This window comes from Cinclus cinclus, chromosome 10 (assembly GCF_963662255.1).
Source record: "Cinclus cinclus chromosome 10, bCinCin1.1, whole genome shotgun sequence".
NCBI classification, from domain to species: Eukaryota; Metazoa; Chordata; class Aves; order Passeriformes; family Cinclidae; genus Cinclus; species Cinclus cinclus.
Genome location: NC_085055.1, coordinates 3,450,006 through 3,462,150, shown reverse-complemented (window position 1 = coordinate 3,462,150; position 12,145 = coordinate 3,450,006). Strand labels below are relative to the sequence as shown.

The 12,145-nt window shown below is 41.4% G+C and overlaps 1 protein-coding gene across 7 annotated transcripts in view; it reads right to left on the bottom strand.

Moving 5' to 3' along the window:
• Positions 1–12,145, bottom strand: part of SERPINI1 (serpin family I member 1) — a 48,822-nt gene that overhangs the window by 2,470 nt on the left and 34,207 nt on the right. For 2 of the 7 annotated variants that reach the window (XM_062499490.1, XM_062499489.1), the window contains exons 6-9: positions 10,586–10,683; positions 5,595–5,681; positions 4,325–4,414; positions 2,374–3,082 (exon numbers count right to left, since the gene is read on the bottom strand). In XM_062499490.1, coding sequence (XP_062355474.1) covers positions 3,006–3,082; positions 4,325–4,414; positions 5,595–5,681; positions 10,586–10,683 — 352 coding nt within the window. In that variant the 3' untranslated portion in view covers positions 2,374–3,005. Of the gene's footprint in view, positions 1–2,373; positions 3,083–4,324; positions 4,415–5,594; positions 5,682–10,585; positions 10,684–12,145 lie in introns of those variants that run through there. The other 5 variants (XR_009933477.1, XR_009933476.1, XM_062499491.1 and 2 more) reach the window with 5 other exon arrangements.

Below are 12,145 nucleotides of genomic sequence, written 5' to 3'. Positions count from 1 at the left end.
TTTGAGGAATCTCATGTCCTTGATTCCCACACACTGATACAAAAGTTCACTCTGCCACTATCAAGGCTTGTGGAAGGAGAGTGAAAATTCATGCTTGGAACAGCAGCAAACCCATTCCAACCCACACATGGTTTGGTTGAATAGACTCTGCAAAAACCCTCAGGTGCTCAAGGTCATGTACAAGTGGGATCCTAGCAGCCAAATAAATCCATCTTAGCAGCACCACTACTGAAGGGAATCTTGGGGAAACCTTTCCAAGTGCAGCTCTGAAAGCTGTTACAGGACATGTGTGGAAGGAGGAGATGATTCCATCAGGAAACTGCACCTCAGGCTTCAGCTGCATCCCAGCAGGACCTCAGCACTGTCACACCATGGGTCACTTAATCAGCACAATTAGAGAAGCCCCATTGACTTATTTTCTGATAGAACCTCCAACACAAAACAGTTTTAAATTGAAGACTACACATCTAAACTCACAGATGGGCTACAACTGACAAATTCCCCATACTAAAAAAAAAAAAAAAAAAAAGTTAAAAAAGACAAAGTTATTTTGCTAGTTTTGTGGTGAAAAAGCAGTAGCATCTTTGAAAGGAACATTATATAAAATCTGGAGTAAAAACCATCAAGGAACAGCATTCATATACCTATTAACTGGCAATAATACTTAAGATATCATTGCTACTGAAGACTATGGAAATAAATCAATTCGTGTTGTTGTAAACCAGGTAATTCTCAATTTTCATGAAACAAAAAAAAAGTTATTTTTCATCTGTAAGACCTGGGAGAGCAGCAAGTGAAACCACAAGTGTTTGCATTTCTGTTTCTGCTGGTTCTCCTGTGCGCCCACTCAGGCAATTGAGGGAATTTGATTTGGAATTTGTGATTCTGCATCATTCCATTGTACTTCTGCTCAATCCAGCTGCAGGGAATTCTGTGCATTTGCCTGATATCCTCTATGAACACTTCTGCCTGGCAGCTGGCTTTCCAAAATTCAAAGCTTTAGCTGAAATCCGTTTTCAGCCCTTCCCTTAGGAAAGGAATATATAAGCTTCAAGGAACTGATACAATGAAAAGACAAAATTGGTCAGGAAGAACTTTTTGGATGGACTGAAAATAAACATGACTGAAAATGAACACGACATTTCTCAGAATGAACACAAAAATTAGCCTGAAAAAAAAAGTCAGAAGTGTTCAAAAGCTTAAAAACCAGGCTCCCCTAAGATTAACCCCACAGGAGATCCTCAGCATAGGGCGACTTTTACAGACATGAGGGGATGTCCTCAGAAGTATTTAAATGTGAAGAACCAGCCCTTGTGTAACCCACATCAAAGCTCATTTTACCTGCAGTGAGACAATTCTTGTCTTGGTAAAATTAGCCCCTGTTCCTTCCAAGCAGCACTCCCTTTTCCCTCCCCAGCATAACATTTTTAGCTACACAAAGCTAAAATTACCATTTTCATCTAAATTTGAATACAAAAGCTGCCTTACCAAGTCCAGACTATAATACAGGAAGGTAATAAGCACCAGAAACACTTTAGGAACCCCATTTGTGAAACAGTTCAAGGAGGTAGGGCTGGAAATGGGTTCAAAAAAGCCTTTTGTCCGAGGGAGCCCAGGCAGCCTGCACAGAGAACATCCCTCAAGGGCTGGTCTGACCTGCAGGAGCTGCACCAACAGCAGAAAAACAGTGAACAATGTGTCCGATTTTGGAAGTTCTCCTTGCACAAATAACTCTGGGAGCAATATCTCTGCTGTTCTGAAGGGAGTTAAAGCCAGGGAAGCCAATAACTGCACTTCAGCCAAGATGCATTTGTTCCCATAGAATTCCAAAGAGAAAACTCCTGTTGACTGAGAAAAGCTCATTTGTTACCCAAAGGTTTATATTTATGATCTGCTCCAAAGGAGCTCCTCCCTCCATTTCTCCTACTCTCTCTCACCTTTTTCATAACCTCTGTCCTTTCTGTATTTTGTAAAATGAGGGAGGAAATAATGATATGTGTTTCTGCTGACAGTGGGTACTACTCCTCCTCTTCCACATGGAAACGGCAACTAATTCCCCTGCTAGTATTTCCTGTGCTATGCATCATTCTCCTCTCTGTCTACGCTCAAGAAAAAATTAGGAAATGAAAATTGATTATGTTGTTCCTTTACATATTTATTTATGAACATTCTTAGGCACTTTAAATGAAGTTGTTTGTGTTGTTGTTGGTTTTTCTATTTTTTTGAGAAAGAACATTCTAGAGCCCTGAAATGAGATACTGAAGAGTAGAATTGCTGTGGGGGAGAAAAAATATGTCCACACGAATGCCATTACTACTGAACTCCTTTACTTCAGTCACACACAGAGCCTTCTACACTGACAGGTCTCAGATATTCATGCGATCACGTTTTATTGGCATCAACACTTAGGGGAGGTCAGTGGCAGAGTCACATGCAGGAGCATCCAGAAAAGCAGCACTTGAGAATCACGTGGGACAGTTCACACAAAGTCTACCACAGCCAGAGAATCAAACCCACTCGGCTCACTTTGTTCCAGTTTCTGTGCTCAAGCAGTGCATCACAGGCTGTGATGGCCCTGCTCTGCCAGGGACAGGATGAGATCACAGAGTCCACATGTGCTTCTTCAGCTCTACAAATGCCCACCAAGCTTTGCCATTTGCATTATTCAGAGCTGCACACGTTCTGCTCCTGTCTCATTGATCAAGTCAGTCTTTGGACTGTAAAAAAATCACAAATAATGGATTTGCAGTTTTCTGCTTTACAACTCACTAGAACAAGAAACAATTGTTGACATGTACACAACTTTATTTTAAGGACACAGCAATCACAATGACAGAAACAGAACCGTTACTTTAATACTGTAAGCTTTCCTCTGGGAACTGACTTGCACACAGTTAGATCCAAAAGCGTTTTGAAACAGTATCTTGGGGGAAACACAGCAAACCTTAAATATATTAACTTCAAACTTTATGTGCTTATCTCCTCCTTTTGGTAGCTGGTGGCAGTTAAAGCTTTTCAAAGTCGTGGCCACTCGAATTCATTGCCTCAGGGTGCATCACCCTTCCCATGAATAACACGGTACCTGTGGAGAAAGTGGGAAAGGAGGAAGGGAGGGAAAGGCATCAGAAGCAGGAGGAGAAGCTGAGGATTTAGGATGATGAATACCAACAATAACCTCTAGGACAGTGTTGTGTGATTGTTACAGGAACAAATGCCTCAGAACTTGGTACAGGAAATGGCTCAAGAGCCCTGTTTGAAGACAGAACCATGCTGAGCACTTGGGCTTGTCTGGAGAAGGGCAACCAACAACCTCAGGAGGTTTCCAACCTCAGATTTCTGGATTAATAACAAGCTTTGAGGCTTTAGCTACAGTCCTTGGCAACCCCTCTTTCTACACACAACAAGGGCTCTGCAATTTTAAGAACTGCTCCAAAGTACCCAAGTTTCACTCTGTCCTGATTTCAACTTTTCTTTCTGGGGAGATTTTTGGATACTGAGTAGCAATAAAGGCCAGGCACCTTCCTCCAGATATATTTTCTGTATAATGTGTCTACAACAGTAAGAATATTCAATTTTATTATGGTTAAGAAACCCCTAAGAGTTGATATCCTGCCTTTCTAGCCTGGTTTCAGCTGGGATGGAGTTTATTCTCTTCTCAGTGTCTCATTCAGTGCTGTGCCTGAATGAAGTCCCACAGGTGACTGTACCTAACCAGATAAACATCACAATGGTTTAGTAAACACTGATCCTGTGGTGGGAGCACAAACACAGACCCAAAAAAACTCTGTGGTTGCCCAGCAATGTTTTATCACCCAGTCACATCCACATCATTACAGCAAATTACAAATACCAGACTCAGGAATTACTTAATCCTTGCCCCTTTTTGCAGGTGAGTGCTGCTCTCATCCCTCACCTGCCACAGATCACTTGGAGAGCACAACAAAATTATTCACAGCTGTAATGTCCCTCCATTATGCAAATCATTTGGTACTGGGAACATATTTCACTAGTCTGACTGCAGCCAAGCTCTCAGGCAGTGCAATGATAATGAATACTCAGGGCAGTAACACCCTGTTGTCATAACAGAAATGGTAATTTATTTTTTTTTTCTGTGACCATTTTTCAGTGTTATGTCAGATGTTGGTGTTTTATTTGGAAAAAGACTCAGGGCCATGGAAAAAGTGAGTCTTTCAATACTGGGGATTTTAAAAGAAACTAAGGGAAATTCATAATACAAGCCCAGTGCATTGGCCAAAACATGCAATTTTCTTTTGACCGCTTGAGGATGTGCTGTGAAAAACTCAGAAATCTGCAATATTCTCACCTGTTCTTCTATTTCTGACCAAAAAGAAGAAGGGATGGTCCACTATGACTTGGGGATAGAGCACTGCCATTCTGCTGATGGCAATCATTCCTAGAGGAAACAGAACACAGGCAACTTTGTCAAACAGCTCTGCCCCTTCTGCCCTTCAGCAGAGACCTCTGCACAGCCACTGGAGTCCTACACTCAACACCAAAAAATAGCAGGAAAGTATTCACTGAAAAGGAAAGAAACCTGCAGAGTAATTGCCTATTCTGGCTTTGAGAATGATTAACAATGCAGAGTGCTGCAATTTCCCAGGCTGAGGGAGCAGCATATAAATTTTAAGATCCAGAACCTTCAGAGGAGCTCTGAGTCCTGCTCACTCACAGAGGGAAGGGCACTGCATTAACCAGCACTGCTGACCTGGTTTACTCTGTGGACAGGGAAAGGGAACTCTTAGTAATCAGGGGATATGCAAACATTAAATAGGCTGATCCTGCAGCTTTTGGCTGGTGTTTTTCAATAATGCAGAGCTGAAGGTAAAATTAACTGTGAATCAGGCAGAACTTGGCCCTCTGTTATTTTTATTTGGAGGTGTATGGATTTCTCCAGGATATTGTTATTAACTCCTAGTATTTCATTTACTTCTAATTTTTCACTCCACTGTTCATAAAGACTGGAGCATGACCATAAAGACAGTCAGGCACAATTCAACCCAGATCTGGCGAGTAATTTTTCCTTTCCTCAAAGACTGGCAAAGTAGAGGCAATTAGGAATCACCTAGTGATACATATGGGCAACAAATGTAACATTTTCAGGTGACAATCATGTAACCCAAGCATCTGCCCCCAGCATTAACAGGGGACAGCTATGGGTGTGCATTCAGCACTTCCCATCTTGTGTCTCTGATTATGAACTTAATAAAATGCAGCTGCCACAACAACCCTCGTCTCCTTCTAACTCTCCTGGATCAAATGCCTCTGACCATCTCAATTAGCAGGTGAAAAATGATGAATGCTCAAGTTCCATAAATGAAACATAAAGTGCAGTCTGTAATCAGAAAGAAAATAAAGAAGTTTTTCACAGGATGATCAAAATTCTTTGTAGAACATGTTACAAAAATGCCAGCACTTCTGATTTGCAGAATTCTCTTCTGCAAGCAGCACACTTGCTATGCTGTGCCTCCATGTTGCTATTTAGCTTTCCTGGCTGTACAGCATATCAGTTGTAAAAAATTAATTAGCACAGAATACCCAGACATTTGATTTAATTCTGCTTTTCAGTCAGGTACCTGAGGCAGCAGCAGCTTCTGATCCTTCCTCATTAACTTCTAGAAATGCCTTGTGAAATGCCTTTGCAAGGTAAAGTTCCTTGTTATCTGCAGAGGAAAGGGGAACGTATTTCAAGTGGTTCAACAGTAAGATTGAAGCATTTAAAGAACCCACCCCAAACACTGTCAAAAACCCAACACTATTAACCACCTCCTACACCAGGCAGGGAAGGAGAAGAGCTTTCTTGCATTAAAACACCTTCTGCAAATTCCTTTTAACAGCACCATTTACCTCACTCAGATTTGTAGTGCTCTCCTCCACCATGGATATTAAAATAGCTCAGGACTGCCCAGAGCCCAGTATAGCAGAGGGTAAAAACAGCCCTTGGACACAAGATTTTAAATACAATTAGTGGGGGAAAATGATTATGACATTATAGGCAAATACTTAGACCAAAAAAAAATAATTTCTGCACTAGGTACAACACTGGAAAATGAGGTCTCCTCTTTCTTCTTCTATTTATAAGAAGCTGAAGATAAATATTTATTGCAAGAACCACCACAGAGCTAGCTTTTTTCTGTCTTGTTTGCTTTCCATCCTTTGTCAGTGTTTCCATTTCAGCCCCAGCGTGCTCCTGGTGAAGGCAGTGAATGTTTCACTGGTTTTTGGGGGATGCTGAAGGATCAGCTCTATTGGAATACTCACTAGCTGTAATACCAAAGCAAGCCAAAGCCAGGAGGAGCAGCAGTTGGAAAAGTCTTTCCCCAGCAGATCTCATTTGCTGCTCTGTACACTCAGCACTGAATTAAACCTCCCAGTTCAGCTGCTGCACTTCAATCACACCAACAAAAGCCTCAAATCATCTCCTCTGCGACTGTGTGCAATAAAACACAGACAAGGCTGCTAAAACTGGCACCAGTTCTAGACTTCAGTCCCAAGCCTTCAGCACTGCTGTCCTGAAAGCTGGGATTCCACTCTGTTCCTTTAAAACATGGGACATGCAGCACCCACTTGCCTTTACCATGAGGCAAAAATCTTAAACCTAAATACATTTTTATGTTCAATAACAAGGAAATGCCCACATAGCCTAATCACATATTTCTATCACTTCTTTATTACTGCAGCACTGAAGCCTGATCCTGTAATAATAAGCTCAGAAATATTCACAGAATATTCACTAATATTCACAGAAATATTCCACATTTTTGCTCCCAGTGCTTTATTTTGCATAGTTTGCTGGTGCTTATGAACTCCAAGGTGTATTCCTGATGAGAAATAGCACCTCAGAAGATTGGTCTCCACCTGGTGGGCTCAGAGCCCCTAATTCTGAGAGCACAGACACTGCTAACATGTGTCATCAGGTATAAAAGGTTGCCTACTTGTGAATGCTTTCAGGACCTGAGTATTATAACCAACATTTTATGTTGACAGGAACACAAAAGGTGTCACTGCAGATGAGACCAGTACACCCAGTTCGCCCAGCCCACTGCACCAGTTATGGAATTGTTACTTCAGAAGATACAAAAAGCCCATTTAATTTGTAGATGAAAGCTGCAGCACAACTTACAAAAGAAAAATATCCTCTCACCCAGCATATACTTTATACCCTAACCCAAGTTTCTATACACAGAGTGCCTTTATTCAATGTAGTATAGAGAGTTCTGATTGCTCTGGAGCAATTTCATTTTTTTTTCCAGTCCTGCCAATCCCAAAGACCACCCAGCAAAAGATCCCTGCGGTTAAGTTTTTTACGAGAGAAGCACTTTTTATTTATTTTCCATTTGTTGCCTTTCACTTCATTGGATATCTTTGTCCTTGGATGATGAAAAGAGCAATTCCACATTCCCAAATTACCTTCTCTAGATTCTTCTCTTTACATTGCTACTGTCACATCCTTCTCATTGATCTCTCCCCGCAGTGAATGAATATTTTCCTGTGAAAGCATAATGCTGTCCCTGAGAGTTCAGGCAGCCTTTCCTTCCATCCAGGTTGTGACTGTCACATTCCTGGCTGCAATCTCACACCATCTCCTCAGGATTACCCACCTTCCCTTACAGCTTTCACAGAGGACCAGGTGGAGCTCACCTGAGCATCTCCCACCACTTCCTTTCCCTCCAGGAGCTTCTCTGAATGTGGATTTCCATAACAACCAACCTGACTTGGTTGTGAACATCTCAGGGAAGTCCCCTGGGGATCTGATGCCAAAGTTTCAACTTTGTGCAGGCCTAAGGGTGACCCGTGGGGAGTGGGAGGGTGCTGGAGCTGCCCCCTAATGAACACGACTCTGCTGGCAGCACACTTCATTTGTCACTACTCTCCATATGTCTGCAAACTCCCACTCAGCTCCCAACTGGCTGCTCTGCAAGTCTCATTTTTAAAAAATACCATGTGGGTTTATTGGCTCTTTTTGCTTAGGCTGTCCTAGAAAAATTATATGGATGTCAGTCAAGACTTCCAAGAGTTATTTACTGGACTGATGCTCTTCTAACTACTTTGTGTTGTGAAAGGAGTCATTGAGATCTCTTCATTGCTCACTGTCACCCAGCTCACCTTGCATTAAAAGCAGCTGCTTTTAAGGCTCTATAAAACAGCCAGAAATACTATAATCATTTGAAGGAGAAGGGGAGTTTTAGCATTGAAATTTTTAAGTACTGAAATTGCTTCAATCCTAAGTCTTGAGAGGTGTTAAAACACTCAAGAAGCAAATTTATGTGATATGATAAAATCACAATGATAATATCTCAAATAGCAGAAGTTGTTTCAAGATTATTTTGGACACCTGGTGGAACCAGATGCAAGTAAATACTGTCAAAGTCTTTCCTGAAAGTGAGAGTCAGAACACAGAGGAGTTGACAGTCCAACAGGAATGTCCTCCTACTCACCTGCAGCAATTGTCAAAGAACTTAACTTCTGCAAGGGAGTAGCATTTGAAAAGTGCATTTGGGTTAACACTTTCTCTTTGGCTGCTCAGAATCCAGACATTCCAGAAGGCAAAGCTGGTCCCTCTGGTTCCATTTTTCAGATTGAGGGGAAACAGCAAAAAAATCCTGAATATTGAAAAATAATCTTGCAATTTGGTTTATATCCACTAAAGCCACACAGAATTTTGCTGAGCTCACCAATCTGCCTGCATCTGATGACAGGATTAGGGTTGCTGCTGAAATTGCAGGAGACCTTCCCTGGCAGCCAGAGCAGCAGCACAGGAGGAAGAGAGGATTTTGAAACCCAACCACATTTCTCAAAAATCTCTTTAGATTTAATTTGATTTATATCTTCCTAAATTAAGTGTCCAGTTCAAGATTTTGTTGAAATATCTGCATTTAATGCCTCATGAAGTGGCAGATTTTCCAAAGGGCTGACCCAGAGATGCACATACCCTGCTACCTGATGTCTCATTCAGGTGTCTGTAAAAGGCAACTTCAAATAATTTGTCTTCATGACTTATTTTCCCTTCCTCTGTCCATCTTTTAAATTATGAAAATTAGAAAGAAAGAAAAATTATTCTGTATTTTAATTACCTAAAACTTCATTCAACAGCATCAATAACTCTAGAGGTTTTCATTAAAGACATTACTTCAAAACCCTTTTTTCACTCTTAATTTACAAATAACCTTCTCGTGCCCAGGTGGAACAACCTCTTTTCAGTGAAAAGTAGGAAAGCTACAGTAGAACTTATGAATTTTCTCTATAGACTGCTCTATACTTAAATAACAAGTTAATCTTTAAATGGCAGAGGAGTTAATTCAGTCATGCAGAATGTGGTGTTTTGATTTTGTGCAGTACCATTGTCAGAAATATAAAACTTTAAACAAATCATTCAAGTCACATGGAATGAGACACAAGCATGTGATTCTCTCTGCCAACCTCTTGATAAAGAGATGTCCCTGATATATAAATGAATTTTACATGGAAATAAATAAAAGCCAGGTGCTGCCTTTGTGGCTCCCTGTGCATTTTCCATCCTCCTTGGAGCTTTTTCTAAAGTAAATAATTGCCTATAAATAGACTGGAATTTAGTGGGAAGCTGACTTTTCTTTGAGCTAGCAGAAAAACTGAAGGTGTTTTTCTTCAGAAGAACATTATTTCTTTGAAAAAGGGGCTTTTCCTTTATTTCTACTCTTCTCATATTAGCTAAAACCAGCTTTCCCCCAGTTTCACTGCTAAAGTGAAAGTGGCAAACCAGTAGAATAAGCTACATGACACACTATAAAGAGTATTTCAAACTTAGCAAAAATGAAAGGATGTGAACTTCACAAATGTTCCTGTGTGAATGTGGGAGGAAGGTTTTTTATTACCAGAGTTCTGCCTCAGGCTCTCGGGTGAGACTGTCCCAGGGTCAGACAATGGAGAACTGGGATTTCCCACCTGCTAAGGACCTACCTGGATGGCTGGTGGAGTAACACATGGAGCTAAAAAAAATCCCAAAAATCATACAGGTGGCAGAGAAGCTGGGGCTGCCCCTGGATCCCTGGAAGTGTGCAAGGCCAGGTTGGACAGGGCTTGGATAGCAAACGCTGTCCCTGCCCATGGCAGGGGGTGGAATGAGATGCTCTTCAAGGTCTCTTCCAACCCAAACCATTCTGTGACTCTATGAACAGCTTTAGGAGGTACTAAAAGCATAAATATCTCATTTCCTGGATTTTTAAAGGTATTGGATATTTTAGCTTCTCTTGAATGCAGGTGGCATTTGTGACTAAATTGCTTTTCTCTCCAAACTCTTCCTTCCTGTGCTGCTTCCAGGTATCCCAGGAGAGGAATTAATTGTGCAACAGCTTAATGCTGCTCCTGCTGGGAACAAAGAGCACTGGAGACACAGGGTGACCCCCTGGGCTGTGGATCCCATCTCCCACCCAGGAACTGCAGCCATGCACTGCTCCAGTGTGCATCTGCCTCTTGCAGGGGATCACCCTTTGTCTCCATTTCTAATGAGACACTCTGAAACACTCAGAGTGAACTCTCCCAGGTGAAAAATGTATTTCCTCATCTACTTTGAGAGACAAGAAGTTCTTACCAGACATGGCAGTGAGGTCAGCACTGCTGCTGAACAGCTCTGTAATTCCCAGACCTCTCCAGACATCCTTCAGATCAATTTCCTGTTCTACTGTGAACCTGGAGAATGGAAGAGAAAATTACAAAAAGCCAGATGTAAGCACTACTTACTGTTATTAGAAGATTAATTTTTTCTAGGTGAAAACACCACGATAAATAATGCAAAGTAGGAAATCCAGAGCCAGTGACATCTTCCAGAAAACGCTTATAAACAAATGAGTTTACTCACAGCTGGATTTTTTTCTAATACAGAAGCAATCAAAAACATGCTAATGGTATGTGCGGCCCCTGCTCATAAAACTGCAATGCAAAATTATGCAGCAGCTAATAGAAATGCTTACTTTTTACACAAGAGGTTTTCTCAAAAACCTGAATTTAATTGTGCAGATACTAGAACAGAATATCAAATGAGGCAAAGGACAGCAGAACTTCCCAGAGAGCTGCTGGCAAAGGAGGAGTAAGAAAGATACTCCATTTTAACTTTGATAGCATAAGAAAAACCAGCTATGAATAGGAATATAAAGCATTTCTGATTCAGCTTCTAATTCGTGTGGTGGCACAATTGTAATTGGGTTTTGATTGTGAGTAAAGAGCAGGGAAAACAAATAGCTGTTAGTAAAAATGCACTGAGTGTAACCTGGCAAAAGCCCTGCTCTAGGCTGGGTTAGTGTGTTGGAAGGACAAACTGAGATCTAAAGTTTTGAGCAACCTGGGACAGTGGAAAATAAGCAAAAGCTCATTCCATTTACAGACTGATTTTCAAGCATTGTAAATGCTATGCCTGGTGTCAGTAAAATAAAAAAGACCTTTATGCATGGCCAGAAAGAGACTGGACAGCTGGAGAAACAGAGAAATACGGCAGAAAAATAATAGTCATGGCAGCTCCAACCAGAAAATACCAGATGTCTACAAACACGAGGGTGACTATAACTGCCTGTGAGGGGTGAGCTGCGGGTGCTCTGGAGAATGAATAAATAAATTATTAGTGATTTACAATATGCTGGCAGTGGCTGGCTGTAACTGTCCTACACAAAGCATGGTCTGTAGGATGCTGTTCTGCCTTCTGCAGCCACTGAGTCAGACACAGCCACAGCTCAGTGCTTGGTGATGGGGCAAAGAAGGGCTAGAACCAAATAAATGTGCTTCTGTGCAATCTCCTTTTTTGGGATTAAACTCCTCAGCTCCAAGGAAGAACAACATGTTCTTTTCAGGTCAAAGTCTGGCCCAGAGATGTGGGCAGGGCACAGCTGCTGAAGAGCTGACATGTCCAACACCTCGGCAAGAACCAGCCTTGGCAACTTGAAAAAGAATCATCTGGACATCAAACAGAACTGGGTAAGAGCCAAGTGCATCTTCCTCACTCACACAAACCTGAAAAAAATCCAGTACATAATCTACTTTCATAATGAACTTAAAAATGCCACTAGAAGCCAAGAATCTGGGGTGGAATGGATATCATCCAGAATTATCATTATCCAGAGAAGAATTTTAGGACTTAAAATGGGATCTGGAGATAGCTCAG